Source organism: Nipponia nippon, unplaced genomic scaffold (genome assembly GCF_047370975.1).
Source record: "Nipponia nippon isolate SJK-2023a ecotype South Korea unplaced genomic scaffold, ASM4737097v1 scaffold_4, whole genome shotgun sequence".
NCBI classification, from domain to species: Eukaryota; Metazoa; Chordata; class Aves; order Pelecaniformes; family Threskiornithidae; genus Nipponia; species Nipponia nippon.
Genome location: NW_028262358.1, coordinates 57270764 through 57295063, shown reverse-complemented (window position 1 = coordinate 57295063; position 24300 = coordinate 57270764). Strand labels below are relative to the sequence as shown.

General features: G+C 40.7%; 1 protein-coding gene across 10 annotated transcripts in view; it reads left to right on the top strand.

Annotated features, from left to right (window-relative positions):
- IPCEF1 (interaction protein for cytohesin exchange factors 1) overlaps positions 1-24300 on the top strand; it is an 85285-nt gene that overhangs the window by 40905 nt on the left and 20080 nt on the right. For 5 of the 10 annotated variants that reach the window (XM_087774163.1, XM_087774170.1, XM_087774164.1 and 2 more), the window contains 6 exons: positions 3415-3451; positions 4123-4292; positions 13194-13267; positions 14885-14956; positions 17871-17932; positions 21597-21685. In XM_087774163.1, the coding sequence (XP_087630289.1) occupies positions 3415-3451; positions 4123-4292; positions 13194-13267; positions 14885-14956; positions 17871-17932; positions 21597-21685 (504 nt within the window). Of the gene's footprint in view, positions 1-3204; positions 3271-3414; positions 3452-3536; positions 3646-4061; positions 4293-13193; positions 13268-14884; positions 14957-17870; positions 17933-21596; positions 21686-24300 lie in introns of those variants that run through there. The other 5 variants (XM_087774166.1, XM_087774167.1, XM_087774169.1 and 2 more) reach the window with 4 other exon arrangements.

The window sequence follows — 24300 nt, the reverse complement described above, 5'->3', positions numbered from 1 at the left end:
AGCTCCCTTTGCCACTGGCTCATGGGTGTATTTGCTAAATGGAGGAGTAATGGATAGCAAGCTTGAAGTCTGCATTGTCCTGCAGGGTCACTATCCCATCCTGTTCAGCGCTCAGGTCTCAGTAAACCGATGAGTAACCTGAAACCTCCCAAAAAAGATTAAAACCTACCCTGTATTGCCAGCCTTGCATGAAAATGATGACCCTCCTAAACTTGCAAATAACTGTAACATTTTGCATTTATTTCAGAGCTTTCTGAGGATTATTGCTCTCGGATTTTCCCTGGTAACAACAAGAGCTAGAAATAGATCTGATTTTTTGGGTTTGTTTTACAGTTGAACCTGTGATAAAGAAATAAATAATTTGTTATCAGGAAATTGAGCTTTATAGAGAAACATCCACCACTATCAGAAGCATAGTAAAATCATGACATTTGGTTCAGTTTCAGATTGTTCCAGTGACTACATCTGGTAGTTACACTACATTCACATCTGAAGCTGCTGTTATGCCCCTGGTCGGTAGAATTGGTTTTACTGGTAATAACTCGGCCTTCCACAGTTTTCTCTTTTTTTCTGTGCTGCTCTTAATGTCTCCTATTAGGAGTGAAACTTAAAAGTATCTCCTAATCAATGTTCACCCATGTTCACTGAAATGAAAGATTGTTGACTCTCATAAGCCAGTTTTCAGAGGAGGAAACTTTAATTTACTTCTTGAGGAAAGGCTTGCCACTGCAGACTTGCTAATGTGTTGTATTCTTATGGAAAACTGAATCCAAATCCTGCTGGTGAGGCATTTTATGAATTTTGTGGTAGATTCATTTAAATATAGGTTTTCTATTTGTTTAAGACAAAAACAGTTTTACTGAAAACTGTTTGTTTATTTCATAAAACATCTATCAGACTCCAAACATCGGTGCTTTGGAGAAAGAGGTTGCTTTTGTTTGTTCATAAGTCAACAAAATTTGGAAAGGCGATTTTGTGAGTAACAGTGGATTTCATTGCTGCAGTCTGGAATTAGAGGTTTCTCTTGTGCAGAGCAAAACATACTTTTTATAAGATGATGCTGGGCTTCTGAACAGCACTAAAAACATTTAAATGTTGCTGAATTCCAGGCTTAGGATTACTTTGTTGAAAATTTACTTCAGCTTTCAGGAACACTGGGAAAGAAAATCAGAAATGTATCTTAATTCATGAAATCTCACTCAGCAATTATTATATTACAAATTTAACACTGATTTTATCCAGGCAAACTAAAAGAAGTACTGGCTGGGGAAGCTGCCCTTCCTTCTCCAATTAATTTCCCAACTCCTCCCACAAAATATGAAGAGATGGGGATCCATCACCCCTGTCAACCTGCAGCAGGATACCATCGTTGCTGCTGAACAATAAATGTACATTTGCAAATTCTTTTTGCTACCCTGAGCTCTTACTAGGTAATCAGTTTTTTCCTCAGTCTGTATACAAAGAAGGCCCTAGCAGATGATTTACATAATATGGATATTAACCCTTTCATGAAAGATGAGCCGTAGACAATGTTATTTTGCTTTAGATCATCAATAAGGTTAGTGGAAAGATCTACTTCTCCCTCAGTTGTTTACAGAGAGCCACATCCTGTCTCTGCATTGCTCTTCGTGGTGTATAACTTTATGTTGGTTGAAGATGAAATGACCATACTGTAGTATCATGGCAAAGATGTGAAATTGCCCCAATACATAGGTTTTGTGCAAGGAGAGCTGATTCATATTTGTTTTTCTTCATAGCACTTTGGGTAGCTCTAAAGGAAAGTAATTAGTGTGACTGTGTGACCAAGGATTCACTGAGGCCATATGTTATTTCCACATGTCCTAAACAGGCCATTACTTTCTTTGGAATGAAGACACGAAGGGCGGCCCATGTAGGATGGGGAAATAGTGGAGCCTCCAATAGAGGCGATGTGTTTTCTCATTGCTTTTCTTTGTCTGTTGTCATGGAGAATAGTCTGAGAGAGAGAGAGGCAGTGGTAGAATTAAAAAAAAAAAAAAAGGAAAAGGAAAAAAGAATACGTGATGATTAAGCAGGAGTCTGGGATTATTCATTCCTGGTAAAGCCTCCCACAAGTGTGTTGTTCAGGTCATGTCAAATAGGCACCAGATAAACACACAACTGCGATATGTGGTTCTGCACTCTGATACATGCTGCAAAGATCACTGGTTAGAGAAAGTTCTAGCTCTAGTAAATACTGGTGACAGTGGTCTCTTCTATTACTGCTTCCAGATGGTGTATCTTTATTCACCTTTAATTTGCCTGTGAGAAGAGCCATCAGATCCTTCAAGAGTAATATGAAATGGGGTTTTGTTTTCCTGAAAAGCTGGCTGGCTAGGCAGAGGGGCTGCATTAGGGATGTTCATAGCGTAGCTCTGCAGCGGATCAGGTAGCTACCAGCTTTGCATAGCAACGTTGTGGCCAAGCATATTAAATCATACATCACCTTATCCAGCATTTGTCATCCAGAGGCTTCCTAAAAATAGAAGAAAGTGAATGCTTTTCTTCCCATGCTAGAGATGGAAAGGTTGAGGCAAAGAGAAGTCAAGTGTTTTGTCCACAATCACACGACCAACCAGCCTGTCTGGGGAGAATTTACTTCAAAAGACAGACTTTACATTTCTAATGACCTCTTTTTCAGTCCATGGTCTTCTGTTTTAGTTTCATTATCTATGTGTTTATGTGGGATGAAATATATAGACTGCAAATGAGTAAATATAGTTAAACTGTGTTATTTTTGCTGTGACTGAAACTCATATATGGCGTGGCAAACTTCTGGCATATTTATGTTTTATGGTTTGGATAATCTGCCAGGTTTGTGTGATTTTTGTTTTTTTTCTTTTTTAAGAAATATTGTGAAACTCTTACGTAGGGGGAAATACATTCTCTGCACTAAATAAAAAAGGGGAGTGGAAAATAATTTTTTTTTCTTTTTTCAGGATTGCTTAGAATGAGCTAAAGGACAATCAAACACCTGGCATGTATTTTTAATCTCCCCATGTTTGTAAATCCTCCTTGTGCAGTGTAATGAAGCATTAAAATACTGGAGTTCTAACTTCTATTTTTTAACTTCTGAATACAGAATACAATTCAGGCAAACGTAGCAAAGTAGAAGCTGCCTGTGGGTGTGAAACAGGAAGCACTAGTCGACAGACACATGTATAACAGAGTTACATTTGCTCTTGCTCAACTAGATATACATCAGTTTTAATTAACAGGTTTTATGCTTCAGCTACTAACGTCCCTTCAGCAGTGAGTGGGTTATGCGTTTCCATCCTGCATATACCACTAGCATCACCACCACGTCCTTTTCTATCTTCCCCCTCCCCTTTCTACACAAATGTTGCAACACAATCTGAAATTTCCTCTTTTCTTTCCTTCCTGCATTTCTTACAGGTTCCCTTGCGTCAGAAGACAAAAAAGAAAAGTCAAGGTAATGAAAGATTGTTTTTTCTTTTCTCTTCTGGGTTCCTCTTTTGTTATTTTCTTAGTATGTCTTATTCTTGGGAGGGTGAGGATTTTATACTGCTACTCAGCTGCTGGAAGGCTGCTTTTTAACTCCACTGATTCTTGCACTGATTCTGAGGAAAATGACAACGGGCTGTTCCTTTGGACTGAATCCTTGTGGTATGTTAATTGAATCAAAGCTGGAAATCAGTGAGGTAGAATCAGCTGCATGCGCATACACACACACACACTAGCGGTTTTCAGGTACTTGGCATAATAGTTTTCTTTAGCTGACTTAAGTAGATGTATTCTTTTCAGTGCAGCTGTGTGAAGGGAAATACATGCATGCTTCTCTTAAAAGAATCAAAGGATATATTTTTAATTTACAAAAACCCGTGTATGGTTATCTTAGCATTAATTAGTGTCTGCATTATCTATAGCTTACTATTTTGTTTCTGCACATCAGAATGCCTTTGAAATGAATATAAGTTACTGTCACAGCCATTATAAAACTGTATCACTTCTAAGTATATTTTAAGATATGCTTGGACGACTCGCTGAGATTGCTAAATAAGGTTGATATCTTTAATTGGCAGCATCATCTTTCCTGGTAATGCACTTTTAAACAAGAAGAACGCTGTATTTTTAATGGCACAGGGTTCTTTATAATGAGCCGACGGAGGATATCGTGTAAAGAGCTGGGGCAAGCCGATTGCCAAGGATGGCTCTACAAAAAGAAGGAAAAAGGAGCTTTCATTGGCAACAAATGGAAAAAGTTCTGGTGTGTGCTGAAGGAGTCATCACTGTATTGGTACAGCAGTCAGCTGGTGAGTACAGCGTCCATCCAGCTCTGGGTACCGGGCAAACAGCGTCTGATGGGACTGAGCGAAGGGGAGCTGGGGTCACAATTTAAATGTGCCCTGGAGACGTACAAATGACTGGGTTTATTTTTCAGCCCTGACATTTCTTGTAATCTGGGAAGCATCTATGTGAATGTGAAACATGCGGAAAACTATGTGTTTTCTAGTTCAGTAAGTACTTGTGAAATGTTAACTTGCTGTCTGTTCTGCCCTTTAAAGAGCTGCTCTTTGCAGGCGTTGGTAGCATTTGAAATTGGGAAAGGTTTTCCTGGGTTGGGCAGTTTGCAGACACTCACTATCAAGATTCAAACCAGGAATGCTTCATCACTTCTGATTACTTTAATTTTCTGAAATCTTTCTCCTGCTTCTCTCTCCACCCCCTTCCACACTGAGATTAATCTGTTTATTTGTTTGCTTTTTTGTTTGGTGTCCCCCCCGCCCCCTCCTTTTTTCTTTCTTTCTTTTTTTCCCAGTGTACACTGGTAGGGTTGCAGGTATGAACACTGTCAGTTGGTGATGTTTTTACTCCTGGTCTTGCTGATATCTCATCCAGAGCATTGTAATTAAAGGTTCTCATGTTCTGCTGATTTTTAACTTCCTGCTCTGATGACTTGATGCTAAAAGTCAAGTCTGCAGCAGGACACTGTTTTGAATTCAAGGTCCAGCTTTCTGTTTGGAGGATGAGCTTTCCTCAGGACAGCCGATATAGATAGCATTTCTCCACCTGCTGATCCAGGCCAAATAGCCTTCTTCACTTACAGTGAGAGTGGGAAATAGTCTGAGACAAAGAACAACAGGCCCTGGATTCCTGTAATCAACTGAAGAACTAGGAATTAAAAACTGGAAAAGGTGTGTGGGGGAGACATAGTGAGAAATCCAGAGTAACCCTTTTAATGAAAGGTTATGGCTGAGTGCAAAGCAGCAGTGAGTCCTAGGGAACATCTGGCTTTACTCCAGGCTGTTTGCTACAGCTCAGCTTGATTGGGCAGAGATGATGTCTTGCCCATCCTAGGAAGATTCACACATAATTATTCTTGTCACTTTGCTCTCTTGCACTGCTACCTCTAGAAAAGCTCCTATCATGTTCAAATGATGGACTGACAGAGCCCAGAATTGGGGCGTGCAGAGGATTAAGGGATGCCAGCAACAACATAGGTTGAAACTGAGCAGCTTCAGTGTGGAATTGTGGACGGGCATCAGGTTTCCTAAATGCAAAAGGTCTGCTCTGGAAATCAGCATCTCCCAGGCCCAGCAAAGGATGAAAGATTAAAGAAACCCTTATTAATTCTTAGAATATTTTAAGAATTTAAATGCAATGTGGATTGTTTCCACTTGTTTATTTCTGTTGCAGTAATCCCCATTAAAAATCTTGCTTTTTCATTCAAGTTGCAAATAAATAGTTTAAACCATAAAAAAAAAATCCCGAAAGCCTAAACAAAACTTTACTTGTGTAAAGAGTATTTCACATTCTCCCTTCAGTTATGGGTTCAGTGTTGGAGTTTTTTTAACAGAATAAAAACTTTGACCTTTCTTAAATGGCATTTAAAGATGGTATTACCTATTCTTTTTTGGGGGAAAAGTGAAAACAACTCTGCTGGTCTTGGGCTGTTGTTTTTTGTGGTGTTGTGATAGTCCGATTTAGCTTCCTTTCAAGACCAAGTCAAATACACGCGTGAGAGAAAGAGAAAGAAAGAAAAGAAATAGGAAGAGTAGAGAAAAAAAAGAAAAAAAGACTTTGCTTTTCCAATGCTTGCAGTATTTCTGCTTAAAAGAAATGGCCTGGCAGATATACTCATCAGTGGCATTAATACCCTGCAAACCCTTATTAACATTGACTATTCTAGATCACTGCTTGCAGTTGTACTTCTGACCAAGCAGTGTTAAGAAAAGTGAGTTGGCTGGCTGACATGAAGTTGGGAGGAAATAAAATGAGGCAAGACTAGGCAAATTTTGCATTCTGGGAAGAGAAGGGTGGTGGGGGAGAGGAACAAAGTCGTCCAATTCCTTTACTTAGAATCACAGAATCATAGAATTGTTAAGGTTGGAAAAGACCCTTAAGATCATTGAGTCCAACCGTTAACCTAACACTGCCAAGTCCACCACTAAACCATGTCCTTAAGCACCACATCTACCTGTCTTTTAAATACCTCCAGGGACGGAGACTCAACCACTTCCCTGGACAGCCTGTTCCAGTGCCTGACTACTCCTTCAGTGAAGAAGCTCTTCCTAATATCCAAACTAAACCTCCCTTGGCACAGCTTGAGGCCCTTTCCTCTTGGCCACTTGTCGTGGCCTCGCTAAATTCCCTTCTCAGGATCCAGGGAAGCCATGGTCATGCTGATCCCAGTGCTACTAGACAGCATCTGCCGTTTGGGTGAACTTGTCCTTTTGGTTCACGCCTGCTCTCCTGCTGTCACTGATGCCTCAAAATGAACAAGGCTGAAGAATGGGTGGCAGCCTCATTCTGGTTTATTTCATATACTCGAAAGAGATCACATGGCTTCAAAATACTATTGGCTTATGTCAGCTCTGCCTTCTCACCTATCACAGTTGTTCTTGTAAACATGCTAACTGGTAGCACCTCTATGCTTTCAACTTCTGCTGACTTTCACACATTATTTTACATTAAAAACCTGATGTTTCTTTGGACAACTTAAAGTGCGACCTCTGCATGATTGTAGATTTATGCAATGTTTGCAGAATGGAAGTAATTAGGGGGTGTGGGAAGGAGAGGAGGTGTCCTTTGCTTAGATCTGTTTACTTAAATTAATGAGAGCAGAGCCATGGTCAGAGTCATATCTGAGATGAATTAGACCTGTTGTGCTTTCACAGATATTTTCACCTCTAGATTGATAAAGCAGGAATAGCAGTGACACATTCACTGGCTTGCTTGATATTTCTTTTTACTTCTGTATCTGGCCTGGCTTTAATACTGCCTGCACTTCCACCACCTTCAGTGGAGTTAATCCTCAGTCCCAACGGGCCATCCAAGATGACAATCTTAAGTTCATAGTTGTGTTGAAAGAGGAGGAGTCCTGCTCCTCATGTGTCTGAGGCTTCCCATGACAGGCCCTCTTCGAGGCTGAAGTGAAAGGTGGTGGTGGAGGAGTGGGGCTGAGGTCGGAGGAACTGGGGCACACTGGCTGCCTGTAGCTTTGCCTGACCAGCTTTGTACTTGTGGGAAATGAGTGTGTTTTGTTTGTGGCTGTGTGGAAACCACAGTCGACCAGACACTGGCAACTGTAGCATAGCAACAGGGTGCTGGACCTAACCTTTTTTTCTAATGGAGATGGAGGAAATAGGGAGTGGGTGGAATTTGTATGGGAATGTGCGTTGGCCCAGATTTGGGTAGGTAACCTCAGCTGACATCGTGTTCTCGGTGAAGTCTGTCTTTAGGCACTTCTGAAGCTCTGGATGTTTCTGTCGCTCTGATCTAATTTGCCTTCAAGCCACTCTGGTTCTGGGTCTTGCACGTGAGGCAGATGGGGGGAGGAGATGTAGGACACTTGTGGTAATATTTTCAGACAGTAGCTCCTTCAATTTAACATAAAATAAGTTGTGAAAGCCACAGCTCAAAAGAGAAAAAATAGTAAAATGTCGAGAAGGGTCAGCAGCAGCAGATCAGACACCCTGAGAGTCAAGGTTCTCCTTTGCTGAAAGCAAACAAGAGCACACAGGCAAATCCAAATTAGCTTTCAACCAGCTAGCTAAGGTACTGGGAGTGGTGAAGTTAGGGCCCCAGTGGTCTCAGCAGGCTTGGGTAGACTGCCCTAAAACCTCTTCCCATGTATGCTTGCTCTTTCAATAAAACATGGATACCACATGAGGCATGTAAGCTTGTGTTTGCAGCATGGACGTGCCCCCATCCTGGGGAGGGGAAGCTCTTTGGACTAGGAAGAAACACAGAAAGGCTGGTTTTGCAATGGAAACATGGAAAATGTCAGAAAATTAATGTGAGCCATCAGACAAGGGTTTAAAGAGGACAGTGTGTGATCCTGCCTGCCCCTTTAGCAGTTTTAGTTCTCATACTGAAACCCTGGACAGAATCAGTGCTCCTGCATACAAAGAGGGGTAGAGGGGGAAGATCGTCACATATAATCCCAGGCTCCTGACTCTTGCACTTGTTGAGACTATGTTGGATAGTGTTGGCTGGAAAGGGACCGAGGACTAAATGCCTCTGTCTTGTGGGCCTTTCGGATAGCTCGGCTGGTTTTCCAAGTAGAGTTGAAATACAGTTTTGCAGGATGTGTTAATGATCGTTGTCATGGGGATTCAGCTGAAAAGAAATATAAATATAAAATCAAAGGGTTGCAGGCTGTGATCTACTGTCACTATTTATCTTTGGGGTTTTTTTTCCCCTGTTCACTGCATTTAAAATTGGTCCTCACTCCAACAGCTTTTTGCCAGGAGCTGTATAATTGCAGTCTTTTAAAACAGAAACCTTTCACCTTTGAGTTATAGTTGCTGCTTATGTGAACGATAAAAAGTCATTGATGTCGGTTGATTGTGCTGAGGGCTTTGAGGACCTCTAGTCCAATATGTTACACAAATTTTTCACAGTTCTATATGTTGCCTCACTAGTGTACTTGGCAGAGAGAAAAAAGACTAAAAAGGCTTGAGGACTGAACTGCTCCTGGGTCTTCTGGGAGCAGCACTGAAACACTGTGATGAAGCCATCAAGAGTACCCTGAATTGCAGATTGGAGCTGTTCCACAATAACTAGATACTTTCACTTCACAGCACTATTTTAAAAAATCTTTCCACATCACTGCATTCACTTTAAATATTGAAAAAGATTTATTAAATGATTTACTAAATCTCCTAAAGCCACAAAATTTAGACAACGTAGTGAGGCAAGCTAAAAAGGACATTAGGCTCTTTCATTGGATTCATGCATTGTGTTTCATAAATATGTTTGAATTTTTTTTGAGTGAAAACATTTTTCTGTGAAAAAGTGGTTACTTTCTTTTTTGCCCCAAGCATTTGCAGAGGCTGTTGTTATTGAAATGATTTTCTTACAATTGGGCATAGCACAAAGTGCAGATTTATATGTTAGGCTAACCTGCATAAAAGCCATAAGACATAACAGCCCGTTCTTTTAAACATCCTAATTAAATAGGAAACAGGTCAAGGTTCTTTTAATCTGAGTTTTTTAGGGCTATTTTACATCATTGCAATAAAATCTGAAAGAAGTTTGAGTGAAATGTGTGGGTTAAATAACAGCATGCTCAAAGTCACATTAAAGATAACATTTTAGAGAAAACATTTAGGACTTCTATACACTTTTAATGTTGTAAAATGTCACTTTTATCCCAAGAATGACTGAAAAGATGACTTCCCCATGTTCTGTTCCTAGTGTTTATTTGGAATTCTATTTGCTGACTGTAATAATGCTTATAAGGTTTTACTGTTATGTTTTGTTTTCCTTTTTTTCCTTCCTTTTTTTCTGATAATTATGGAACTACATATCCATCACCCCCCTGTTTTCTGTTACATAGATGGCACATCTGAGATGTGTACCAATAGTGTATTTAAAAAAAAAAAAAAAAAGAGATGTTATTCCTAAAATTCACACCATTATCCTCTTTCCTTTCATTCATACATAAAATGAAACATTAATCTTTTCTTATAAATGAGCAAATGTGAAATCACGGACAGAATTCATATAAAACCTGACCACATTGAACATAATCTTTTACCACCTGGAACATGCCAAATGCTGCATAAGAAGTCTGGGGATTTCTCTGTTGTAAAACTTGGTAAATGTAATTACTGAAATCAAAGCCTACAGACCTATTTCCATTAGCAAGTTAGAGAATATTCCTCTAATTTAGATACTCATTGGATATGTCAGTGGTTCAAGTCCAAGTTCCATCTCCACATGGGTGGAAAGAGTCCAGCTGAGTGTCCCCACACTGGCTTACAGGATCCTGATAATTCAGTAGCCCAGTACAAAATCTGAATGATCAAATATTTGTATAAAACAAAACTGAATTTACAGCAGAGACAGCGACTTATCTAATGGTGTTGCATAGACTTAATCTCCTCATGAGTGTCTGTGCAGCACCCTAAGTGATTTATAGGATGCAGTCTAGACCAATGGCTACTGCACCAGTAGATGAAACTGGCTGAGCTGTAATTGCAGTTATAACATGTAAGACCAAAAACCCCCGCAAATCCTAGGCACCCACTCACCCACCTGATGGTTTACCTAGCTCAGGCCATGGATTTATTGGTGCGTGGGTGAGAATGTACATGGGTATATTCCTTTTTACAGGGTCTTTCTTTTTCTTTTCTTTTTTTTTTTTTTAAACTGGGCTTATTGATTGATGCTGTAGAGAAATAACTGACATCGTATACATTTCTCATCCAGCAATGTGTAATAATGGCTTTGATACCCCATGAACTGCTTTTTTTGAGGTTGGTGTCTGGTGTTCTTATGCTGGTCTTGGGAACCAAACAGGAATTTCAGTGTTCTTGCTGCACCTGTTCTAGTAAGTGACCACTCTTTTTGGTACAGAAACACAGGATAGCACATTCTCTATCTTTAGTGCAATGCAGCGCATGAATAGAGCTCCTCCTTTACTCACCACTACTCATTCGCTCATCCTTATATACTTAGTGTACTATGGATCTGGGTTGGAAATACTAGCTCAAGGTCTAATTGGTAGAAATATACATAAAAAACCTCTCACCTTTTAAAAAATCTTGTTACTTTTTTTCCTTAGTTAATTGTTATTTTGTCTCAATAAGTTTAGTCTCCCTAAATTACAACCTGTGGAATGGAAAAAAAAGCTCCCCAAGCCAGCCTCTAAACAAGTTTGACAGGTACAAATATAACCAGAGAACGTTAAAAGGCCACAACTGCAAATAAGCACATTTCTGTACAAATGAAGCCACGTTGCAAAATCAAGATTTTTTTCATCCCAGATGCCAATGAACATCATTGTTTCTTCAGTACTAAAAGAAAATAACAACCCCCCCTTCTACCACTTTTTTTTTTTTTTTTTTGGTCCTGAAGCAGGTAAAACTATTTACTGGTGAAGATGCAAAATACAAAACTCACATATGAATATTTAATACATATAGACTGCAGGAATGATGGTTATGCCATGATTTATTGTGTACCAAAGAACAGATATGCAGAGGTGCAGGGAAGCCACCTACTGAAAAATCTATTCTGTATCCATATTTCAGTTCTCAGAGATTCATACTTCCAAGCATTAAAGCTCAAAGACTTGTCTCGATGAACATCTTTTTATAGTCTCTTCATATTCATGCATAATGTGACTTGAGATGCTGTCAGTCATCTTCATTTATCCTCTGTCTTTGTAATTGCTGTGTATATTTTACCTGCTTTAACTCAGTGTACGTTTTCAGAATTTTAATGTGCCTAGGGATAAGGGCTGGGAGCAGCAAAAAAGTGATTCAGGAAAGAACACCTCCTGTATTTCAGAAAGTACAGTTTTTCCTGACATTATGTGCTACAGACTCTTGTCTACATTATTGCTCCTCTTCAGAGGAGTCCTAGTCTTACTGCTGCTGATTGGGTGAATGTAGACAGATGTAGTAAAGGAAGATGTTTCAGCTGCAGGCAGCAAGAACAGGGATTTGAGGCTAACTGGTAACTTCAGTTTTGCTGGAGCCACTCTCTGATACAGAGTCCAGCTGACCCAGAACAGAGATGCCAATGATCAGTAAACACTCTCCTGTCCAGAAAGGGGTGACTGCATATAAAGAGTGTACTGTAAATATCTGCCTGGCTTTTGTTACCTCCTGTACCATGCCTAAAAATTTCTGGGTGGGGAGTGATGGCTGGGTGGCCAAAGCCATCTGATGCTGGTTTGCGGTGTTTAACAGCAGAGCTCAGCTGCGTGGGACCATCCCCTTGCACTGTTTCACCTCCTGGCATGGGAGCAGCCCATATTGCCTCTGCCTTGCTTACATGCAGGCGTATACAGGTGACCCTACAAAATGGTCCATGTCACAGTTACCTAGGGGAGACCCTCCTCCATATCTACCTATGATAATTTTAGGTCACTTTTGAATTCCCATCGCTATAGACATGTATTTTTCAAATATACGTAGATCATGATATGTGGTGCTGTTACACATCTGTGTAACATGCACGTGTGCTTTATAATGGAACAAACACTCCTTTGAGATTGTATGTAACATCCGTTTATGGACGATATAACCCTTATTCATTCTCTCTTATGGCATCTGTCTCTTTTGAGAGGCTTCTCTTTTTAGAGCTGAGGTTCAGTAGTTTCGTTTTCTGTGGTCTGTGACAAAGTGTGTCTGGTCTCTTTGTCAAAAGAAGTTGTGTGATCACTGATGGCTACAAAGGAATTGGGTTCGTCCACCTTCCCGCTGTCTTTAGTCCTGATTTGATCCAAACCTAAATTTTGCCTCTGACAATTTCAGACTCTGGACTAGACTTATGACTTATTCATGAATCTTAGATAAGGGTGCTCTGATACAAATGCTTTGAGGTGAGGAGGAGGGGGAATCTACCTCAACACTACTGTAGGAGTTGAAGATCCTTCCTCTTTCAGGCGCTTTGATATTTGGAAGCCTACAACAAATCCTATACTCACACTCTGCCACTTGCACAGACAGGAGTGGTGTCTTTCTAGCATCCAGGACTTGCACAAAGAGTAGCTGGTATAGGAATATTGCTTGTTCCCAAATATCAGTCAAAACATTGGGTGTTAATCTGTCCCCATGGTGATGAGCATATATTTTCACACTATAAAAAGCTGTCAAAAACAAGCACTTGCATGTTAAATATTGTTGAGCATTGGAGTCTGATAGTTTAGCAGTTGGTTGATGTGGTGATTTTTAATTTTTTTTTTTTTATTGCAGGCTGAAAAAGCAGAAGGATTCATCAGACTTCCAGACTTCAGTGTGGACCGAGCAACTGAATGCAAAAAAAAGCAGTAAGTTTATTTCTTGCCTCCAGTTTTGCATGATTTTTACAACGTTGCAAGAAACTGAATCTCAGTAGTGCCTGACAATGAAGCTGTGGAGAGCTCTTCTGTGTTGTATAAACAATGAGATATTAATTGCGCTAGTGAAAGAAAACCATATTGCAAAAATATTTTTGAAAATTCTCTGCCAGATGTGCTCTGTTAAAACTACAAATAAAAAAGTAGATCAGTATGCCAAGTGCTTTTTTTTCCTTCTCTTTGTTCACTGATTATAAGTGAGTTGTATTCTACCTTAGATACCTTCTCTTAGGTGGGCAGGTCAACAGCAGTGCAAGTAATGCTGCTTCCCTCCGAGTTGGGACTATTCTTTAGGCTGCTGTGGTGCAACTTTGTTCATCATGGTACAAATTTAAAAATATTCTCTCCAAACTCCATATACAGCATTGACTTCCAGCTGCTTCTGAGTAGACTTCAAAAGTTTGAAGGGATGTTGCTGCTGTTCAAAGTTATAAAGCTCAACATTGTTTTTGTTCTGTCCCTCTAGAGAAAGCCTTCATTCTGTTTGGGTCTCACGCTGACATTAGCTGTAGGTGTTCTTGCGACTAACTGTGGGCTTGACTCCTCCAAATAAAGGGGACAGCTGTTTTGAATATGGGAGCTCCATTTTGTTTTCTCAGAGGACAGGTTGAGTCACATAGTACAGGGCTATGAGAAAATGTTCCCCTTCACTTCTGCAGCTCTTGGCTGTCAGTGACTGGGAGGAAAACACTTGCTTATCACTTACTTGGGATGGAGTAAGTTAGAACTGGGAGGAGTGACCGGGGCTGCTGGGGCCCAGTCAAATAGTGTGTGCTTCCACGGGACAGAGTCAGTCACCTAACAAGGAACAAAAGAGGGAAGCCACACAGTCTCGGGATTGGAGACTATGTTTTAGGAAAAAAAAACCCTCTGAAAGGTCTTACTGATGGCTATTCAACTAAAGCATAGTCTGAGGCTGAGACCAACAGGTTAACTATTGGCATGTCAAGGGACTACCTCCGTTTTGTTTGTTTCAAATCTGCTGCCTAGTTGCCTCTTTGGTGCCTCCTAAAACTTGTCTTGGAAAAGACAGTGAAGAGTCAGTCTCTATTCACCCGTTGTGTGCGGCTTGTGATTTTACTGTATTGTATCTCCCTTCTCTCAGCCATCAGTTTCCCATGCTGTGGGGTCTTAGCCTCAGTAATAACTCATGGAAGCTGTTCCATACCTTGGGTCACCCCTGGTACTTTCTCTGAACCTTTTCCATGTTTACTATGCTTTTCTGAGCTGGGGGAAGCAAAGCTGCACACAGTATTCCAGATGTGGGCACACAACTGAATTATGTAATGGCATAATGAAGGTCTTTGTTTTATTCTTCATTCCTTCCTTTTTAGTTCCTGTAGTTTATACACTCTGAATAATGTGTGGCCTAGGAGATGAGCTAAAAATAGACTAGAGTTTTAAGGAAAGAGCTATATGGATGGATAAGCTGATCTGGCTTAATATAGTGGAGTGAATAAATATTTGAAATAGTTCATTCACCTATTTTTTTCTTTTCTTATGTAAACTAGTTTTCTTCATGTTTCTTCTATTTTTCTTTTCTTGAAGTGCTATTAAGATCAGCCACCCACAGATCAAGACATTTTATTTTGCGGCAGAAAATGTTCTGGAAATGAACACGTAAGTAGGAGCAACTGGCCATGTTTCATCCTGTCTCACGCCTGAGAATAACCTTTGAAAGTTCATTCTCTCACTGTCAAGTGGTTGTTGATAAAGTTATTTGGTGAATTACTGAGTCTGTTTTGTTTTCGTGTCATTTTATAGAAGGAAATACTATTTCTTCACTAATGACAGTTGAAATCAGAATCGCATTATTAGCCTGATTTTGATATTAATCTTCCTGGCATTTGCTGGTATAAATCTCTGTTAGAGAGGTACAAGGATTTGATAACAAGTTCATCACCTTGGGAGAAGTGAGGGAAGAAAGGAAAGAGAGGGAAAAGCTTAATAGGTTTTTGTCCCCGAAGTGATCTAGGACTAGAACATAATATTGTCTGCTTTCAGAGTAGCATGTCAGTTAACAAGGAGGGTTAAAGGGATAGAAAGGGCTGTTTCTTTAATGAAAGTAACCATTTAGTTCACTGCCAAACTATGTTGCAATTAAATGATCCTCATGACAGATCAGAAATTTTCCTTCCACAAATGTCTGTAAGAACAATAATTCATTCATGCAGTTTTTAATGAAAGAACTAAAAATGGATATGAAACTGCCATTTTAGAATCCACTGAGCTATCAGAAATAGATATTACTTGCTATTGATCCAGTTTTGGCTGATTTAGATAAATCTCATATCTTCTTTGTCTTTTTTACTTCAGATTGCAGTCTGTTCACAATGCTATTGCATTAAATGGCCAAATACCAGATACAAAGCAGTACAATTTAAATGGGAAGAGAGGTCCTATGATAGTGAGGTCAGGATTTTAATCATGGCTCTGCTGGTGACTTTTGTGAGATTCTTCATAGGGCATTGAGTGTTCTTTCCCTCCACAAACAGGAGAGCTCATACATATTTACCACAACAGAAAAGGATAGAGGTTGAGAGAACGTGTGTGACCTTCCAAAAGGGCAATAGATACAGAAACGTGTGATACTACAGTAGTGTATGTACATATATATATTCATAAATCCGTACTCTATAGCAACACAGAGCATACTGGTGGGGAGATAACCATCGCTTATGTATTGCTGCGTTTCCTACTGGAGCTCCTGAAAGGAATGAGAAGTTCTTGAGGCAGATGGGCTGAGGATGACTGAGAATAAGGGACTGCTGGACAGGAATATTTCTGTAGAGAGAGTAAGTCTCGTTGAGAGAGAAGAGAAGGAAAAGGAAAAACAGAGCTAATGGAGGACGTTAGTGAGTCCTAGTAGCCAGTTTGGAGCCCAGCTAGAAATTCTTGGTGTCTTAATGGCACTTGTGAAATGTTTAGTCTCATGCGAGTGAGTGAGTGAGTGAGTGAGTGAGTGAGTGAGTGAGTGAGTGAAATCTCTGCAGGTGTCCCACCTTTTATGCCCCCAGAATGATTTTCTTCAAACTCCACTTCTCAAGTAAATTTTGTTTTGCTTAAAGCTAGGTAGCCTAGTGTTAGAGCAGCTTGCACTATACTGCACTAATACTAATTCCTCACTGTTGTAACTGATGATATTTTCCTTGGCAAAGTATAAAATACACACATTTAATACATAAAGTACATGCATACTCACGCATATGTCAAAACAGACTAAAAGACATCTGTTCTCTTGGCTCCAGTCCCGCAAATACATATGCATATGAGTGGTTCCACTGAACTCACTGGGGCATTCGCATGTGTCGCGTTACTGGAGTGCATAAATGCTTGACAGATCATGACCTTTTGTAACTCTTCATGCATACGTATCTATTAAATCAACAGTGGATTTATTAATAAGGTCATTTGCTTCACTAATTTAGCATGTATTTGCCATTGTCATGCACACATGAAAAGTAAATGCATGCTGGCTAGCTGCATGCATTTACCTGGCCTGTTGCACATGGTTACTAGTGATCTGCCTGACCTTGTGGTTAATGAAGTCCTGTATTTTTTGGCAAACCTTTTGTTTTGTTTAGATTTTTTTATTTAAAAAATAATTCTGTTATGATTAGCTGTTAGAAGAAAGTCAATAATCCACTCTTACAGAAATGACACTTTGTTTTCTTGAATTGATATGTGGCTCTATTGTTCATACTGCAGTCTAAAAATCCAGTTACTTTGACACTGATCTTACTAGCAAATTTCCTATTGCTTTGGTAGAATCAAGATCAGACACAATGTTTTTTCAGAGTTATGAATCTTAATTCCTGCCCTTCATACATTCCCTATTTAGGCTTGAGCTTTTTTAGTTGTTAGTTTCTTAAAACCTGGATAGATCTGAATGACCTACAGGCCAACACAATATACAAAAAATATATCCAGGGATTGTTTCTAGCACTAGAAAAATGCAGCCACCTAGGAAGAGAAATGTAAAAAAGTGTGTTAATAGCTTAAACCAACACAGGAAGTGAGACTTACGAAAAACACAAGTACATGGGGAGTTAAAGGAAGCAGTATAAATGGTCAGAAAGTCTAGTTTTAAATGGCTTAGATTCTTAGACTGTGTTACAATAGCTTTGACCAGGGCAGCTGACATCATCTTCTATGGCTCCTGTGCCTTTTGCTTCATCTGAGGTGAAAGATGACACCTCAACAGCAGGACTAAGCCACTGACATTGTGTTATAGCACACATACTTTTCCTTTAGCTTCCACAAATACAACTCCTTGGTCATCAGTAGTGCTTTTTTCAGGATCAGGGAAAGATGTCCCAGGCAACTAGTCTTGCTCACCATGGGGAGTATTAGTATTTAGGTAACTGGTGCCTTACTAGAGAATGCTCTAAGAAATAGAAGGAAACTTTGACATTTAGTCTTAAGGTTAATGAAAATAGATAGAGTAACGCCAAACACATCTAAAAGGGGCAAAACTCTGTCCTAACAGCATGCAAGTATCCCTAACTCTATCTTTCCTCTGTTTCAAACACAGGTGGCTAAGTAAGCTGGGCATGGCTGTAGACCCTCAGGCACCCAACGGGAAGAATGAGGAAGGTATGCTCCTAACGGTGGTTTCAGTGTGTAACTACATCATGTTCTTCACAGTTTTTGCTTGGCCAAATTTTTGTCAGCTCTTTTCTTTCTTTTAAATTGTCAACTTGGGTCTGTCTACTGACTTTGCTCAGAGAAACCACACTGACACAGCACAGAGTAATCACAGAAAAAGAAACAATGGTGAGAAACAGTGCCACTGGGAGACACTCAGTGATCTTGTGAGAGGTGTGTAACTACTTTCTGGCAGTTTGCTGGCTTGCTAAGCCTACCAAGTTGGAAGAGAAACAGCTGTGCTACTCTGGGTTTTGAGTTGGTAAGGTGTATTACAGGAGTTGTGCTATGGCCCGGGAGCTCACTAGTTTCGGAACATCTTGCGTAATGTAGACCTGTCCCTACTGTCTCCTCTGTTTCTGGGTGTTTCGACAACAGCAATGTCCGGGGTGTGGGGGTGGTAGTGGTGTACTGAAGCCTACAATTTCCAAGCCCAAGAGTTCATTGTGGAATGAGTAATTTTAAAAGCTCCTTAGCAATTTATTTATTGTTTTAATTTGCACACTGACCTAACAGAACTTTTTGGTGGGGGGATACCTGCACTTGAATCACAAATCTGGGTAGAGGACAAAGCAAGTCACCTGTCAGAGTGCTTCAAAAGCTGCTGGTGAGGACACGTGTGATGGGAGCTGGTTTAGAATGAGAAGTGCTGCAGGTAGTATTATGTTAGCAAACCAGGGATGGACTCTGACCTGAGGAATATGTATCTACTTCTGGGCTTTTGACCCTCCATTTTTAGAGTCCTGGTACCCAGTGCCTTTTTTAGAATGCTCAGATTGTGAAGGAGCTGGCATTATGAAGAAGAAACTGGTATTTGTAGTAGTATGAACACTTAGATGATGCAGCCATTTTGTCTAAGCACTGAAATGCTCCTCTCTGCATCCCTTCTGCTGTTTCCTAGCATAAGTTTGTGGTTTATATTCAGGCTTTGGACATGTAATGCCATTATTGATTAGTCTGATCTGGTTCTGTTTATACTCTAGCTCCATTTATACTCTGCCATTAAAAGCAGCTTTGGGGCTGGTAAACATAGATACCACTGATTTCTGGAGATTCAGCAGGTCTCATCAATTTCTTTGTTTTCAGTTCATGGTTCCTCTTTATTTCTTGTCAGGAAACTTGTTAATTTTCATACCCCCAAATTCTTCCAAAATGCCTGTGTCCTCTTTGAACCCAATTTTGTATCAAAACAGTCTGAGATAATTAGGATAAAGGGCTATATTGAGTATTAGGTTGTGTACCAAGAACTGCATGGGAGTGTCCAAACATGTCCATGTTTTCACAAAGGAAGAGTTTGATGGAAGATGAGGATAGTCAAAATTCTATACATGAAAACTAATTAATTTTTTTTAAAGCCTCAAAACATGTAGTATTGGTTGTGTTGACTGAGTGGAGAATTATAAAACAACTCAAAATGAGTCAGCCCACTAATCTTAATTAAAATAATGACAGAAAGATATACAATAGTCCACTCGATAACCTCTGCAGCAGGTTATCTAATTACTCTGCAATAAACATAACGTAGCCAAGATTTCTTCAGCTTTTGAAGCTCGTGGCCCGTTTCCTCTTCAGAAAAAGGCACCTCAAACACCTCCTCATCTTTCCACACGTGTTTTGTCACAGGTGCTTCAGCAGCTGCTTTGAGCATGGGTTCAGCACCCCACCAACACACCTGGGTGGATGCGCCCTCGCAGAGGCATCGCTATCTTTCAGAAAAACACTGTCATTACCCACAGTCACCTCTGTTCCTGCTGACCTGGTTCTCCCCTCTGTATCACACACCATAACTCTTCAGGAGGGTCTTGGCTTTTGTTATGGCAGTTCTTGTGTATTCATGTACTTTCTATGCATTTTAACATCCCCCCAACCCCATTTGCCTATTTAGAGTATCAGAAACAGCTGTTGATTCTTTTTCAGTTCTGTGTGCCTAAAAGGGGACCTGTAGAAACAATAAGCTCTTTACTAAGACTTATTCAAGAAGACATTAATAGAGCCTTAGAATTTGATATAGGCCTTATTGCAGCCAGTCTCAGTCCTTTAAGCTAAGATGTGCCAGCACATATTTCCAGTAAACAGAATAGCAGCTATGCTATTAAAAAACCCTATAGTTCTGCAAACAGTATGGGGAGAAAAAGCAATGATCTCTTTAAGTTTCACTTTGTTAACATCTTGGAAACCTCTCTCATGTATAAAATTCTTCTCTCTTAAAACTTTGTTGCCCTCACACTGTGCTTATTAAAACCCCCAAATGACATGACCTCAAAAGAAAGTGCAGGCATTAGTTTAGTGAAAAGATGAGATAATCACAGGTGATTTTCCGGAGACCGTGCTAGCACACTGCTTTCTAGGGGGGTGAACCCATGAAGTCCAGCTCTTAAAAAGTACTCCCAGAACATAAACAACTCTTGCCTGCTTGGGAAGGGAGCTGGAGGGTTGCTTCCACTGGAGAGACCCAGCTGCTCTTGGGCAGCACAAGCTGCTGCATGCAGCTGGCGGAGGGGGAGGCAGTGCAGAGTGCCGGCCACAGGGGCAGCCTCTGGTCTCGTGACACTCGGCACTCACTCATGTTGCCGTCATTAAGCTCCAACTATGTCTTTGCAAACTTTCATATCCGCAGCTCAGTCGTGGGGGTGTGAGCGCTGTCACCCTTTACACATGGTGCAGGGCAGAACACAAGCGCTTGCTCCTATAAAGGCTGGATGTGAAAGGCTGATGCGTGCCAGGAGATTTAGCAGAGGGAAGTGATCTGGCCCAGTGGTTACAGGCAGGTCCTGGGAATAGGAGCCAGCAACTTACTGCCTCCCCTTTTCTGTGTCTCATTTTATCAATGATTAACACTTCATTTAATTAACTTTTAGAAAGCATCTAAGAAAATGTGTTCACCTGCTTCACAGGTGGTTGAAAGAAATAACAACATGACTGTCTCTCTGCCACATGTCAAGAGATACTAAGACTCTATCAGCTTGCTTTTTATTAAAAAAAAAAAAAAAAAGATGAGTGGGGTGTATAGTCCTAGAGTACTGTGCTTACTTTTAGTACTAGCTCTGCACATGAACTGCCATGCTGCATGGCGTGCCTATGTGAGTTACCATGTGGTGACAGAAGACTTTCATGAGGCTACTCTATGGTTTCCAAAGCACTGTGCGAGCAATCCATTTTCTCCCAAATTGCAGCCAAAACACCAATGCCTGTTGCTAGCTCCAGGAAAACTTACTGGTTACAGAGATTAAGGGACAGCATCTACTACTTGCAATGGGTTTCCCTAACTTACACCACAAATGAGGCAGCCTTTCTTTTAAAGGCTGCAAAGGAAGAAAAAAAAACCCATACCAAACCTATATGTGAAGCTGTCTAGAGCAGTGCCACCTAGTGTTTCCTGCCGTAGCAAATTAGCAAATTTTTTGACCTAAAAAAAAGAAAAAAGGTTGCCATGAAGTAGTGTAGCATTGCCACAAGTGGGTTAATTTTCACTGTAGGAGACACTGACTTGTTACAGTGTGGTCCTCAGCCCAGAACATCCTACTTGGTGATCTTTGGTTACCACAGTGCTGCAAAGAATAAGCGAGTGTTGGTCTAACACTTTGTTTTTGCTCATTTTCCATGTCTGCCTCAGAATGCTACAGCGAAAGTGAACATGATGATCCAGAAATAACAGACACACCACCTCCCCCCTACACAGTCCAACCACCACCTCCTCCTTCGGTAAGTGTTACAATAATTAGCTTGTGTCTAGTTGCTAGCCAATTGGAACAAAACTTTCTTGAGGTGGTGGACCTTTGAGGAATAACCTAAAACAGCAGCTGGAAATGTTCACCCTGCATGCCTGTGAAATGAGGATACACTGACTGCCCCTGCCCCATGGCAGAGCGCACAGTTATTGCAGCCTGTACTGCTGGGAGCCTCACACCGCAAAGAGCAGCTCCCTCAGATGGAGGTATATTTATCTCGCTCGAGAAACGAAAGTGTCACTCTATCTCATATGCATGCCATGTCTTTTCTTTACAAGGTTTTTAACACACTGCCATAACCTAGTTTTTCATACTTTTTTTTTTTTTTTTTAATCAGTCCCAAATCTTCTTTCTTTTTGTGACTCTGGTAGCATCATCCAACAGATTTGTATTTATTTATTTGAGTGAGCTGTTCTAAAGACTGCTGAATTTGAAGCTGCTTTTGTGGCAGTGAAGAGAAGTGAAGGGAAAGACGCCTCTTCTTATGGTGATAAAATCGGTTCTTTTCCTCTACCTCTGAAAAATAGACTATAAAAAAAGAAAATAAGCGTCCTCCCAAAATCTATATTCTTTTTCTCTTGCTGTAGAGTGTTTGTCCAGAATATTTCTTCCTGCCTTGCTTCATTTCATAAATTAGAATAAGCACTATGCACCCTCATTTGTCTAATCAAATTGACTTGCCTAATTATTAGACACTCATCACCCTATTAATCTTGTTTCTATATTGTTGCTTTTCCCAGTGATCTCATCTCCCCTTACATGTGCTTTAAGATATGAGGTTTACTTAATTCTGTGTTTAGAAATGAGTAATTTGATTTGGGATGGTAATGCAGCTGAAATAAGGAATCCTGAGTTCAAGTCTTTCCCTTCCTCAGCTGAAAGTCAACATCGAGGGGTATGCAGATGCAGTAATATACTTAGTACTAAATCATCTCATTGCATCTCATGGAAGGGAAGCATCTGCTGCCTCATTGGTGTGGTACAGGTTCCTGTATGGTACGCTGAAATGACATCCAGTAGCTGGGGTGGGCACAGAGGCAGTGAAGCAGGAACAAATTTGAAAAATATAGATGAGCTGGAAAAGCTTGTGCAGTCACAGGCAATAATAAAAGGAGATGTCATGCACAGGGTTGCCTGTCTGGCAGTCTTTAATTAGGTTGCATAAAGCTGGGAGTGTATGTCACACTGTCACCCACTTGCCCCCTTCTGTTTCAGTCAGATAAGTCAGTCTTCACTTCCTCTCCTGAAACAGTTGTGTAATGTTAATCACTGTAAAACAATCCACCTGGCACTTGGGGGGTGCGTGGTGTTCACTGCTGTGTAAAACATGATTCTTTATTGCCTGTATTAACTGGAAGTTTAATGTGGCTGAGTGGCTGTAAATATTGGAGAAAATAGGAACCTTGGCAATATGTCTCCAAGAGTTATTCTGGGCCGAGGGCCGATAATGAAGCGTCTTGAATTTTATACCTCAGTGGCTTGCCTTTAAGAGGCTGTAGATGTCTTTTCCGTCTGCTCACCTCTGAGTGAATGCCTGCATTTTTCCAGATGATGGGTTTTAAACAGGTGCTGTTTTTTAGTTTTCTGTTTTTCTGGCTTCCTGCTGCTTGTCAGTCTGTTCCTGCAGAGGCGATCTCCAGTTGCCTCCTTCCCGTATGCTCTTCTTGAGTGCTGGCCTCCACCTTTTAGCAGGGGATGTGTGGGAGGCAGGCGACGGTGCATGTGCCAAGGGGTCCTGCTTCCTCAGCCTTTCCCTTAAACGTTATCTTCATTCCAGCCTCTACCTCTCTCAGCCAATTTCCCTTCTTCTCATCCCCAGCTTAAAAGCCCTTCCCCCATGGACAAAGGCGAGTGCCTCCTGAGCAAAGATGTCATCTTTTCACCCCAGAAGTGGCTCCAGCTGTCACGTGTCTGCTTTATGCTCAGCTTGCTCATGTGGTGGGTAGGGAGTAGTTAGGTACCAATGGAGCTGTGTTTGACTGCAAGTCAGTTGTCTTTTAAATACCCAATTTAATGCCCCTCCCCCTTCCAGACAAGTACTGGAGCAAGAAAACCGCTGGAAGGATTGGGAAAGCACAGCTTTCACTGGGAAGTCAATTCTAGGAGTGGAGCTCTTGGTTGTCTCAGGGAAGGCTGGTTAAACATTGCTTGCTGCCTGTTCATTCACTGCAGAGTTCTTGAACCAAGCTGTGAGGTTCCAAACATATGATGACACTTTTGGAAGGCCTGCTTGAATCTTTTCAGATATTGCTACTGGAAGAGACACTCATCCTGGAAACCCAGCCCAGCATCAAGAATGCCACAGGCGTTGTCTGGGGTTAATTTCTTTTTATTATTTTTATCTTTTTTTAAAGTTGCCCTTCTTCCTTCTGAGTGCCAAAGGGATTTTGCAAAATAGGAATTAGGAGCTATGGACGTTTTGGAAAATTAAACCAATGCTGTCTTAAGCAGAAAGGTCTCCAAACTTCCTGAGATCAACTCCAGACTGAAAACGAATAGTCTGGAAAGTAATAGCCAACCAGGTGCAAGCTCTGTTACATGTCAGAGCAGCAAACATTTTGCTGTACTTCTAGCACAAAGTTTTCACTT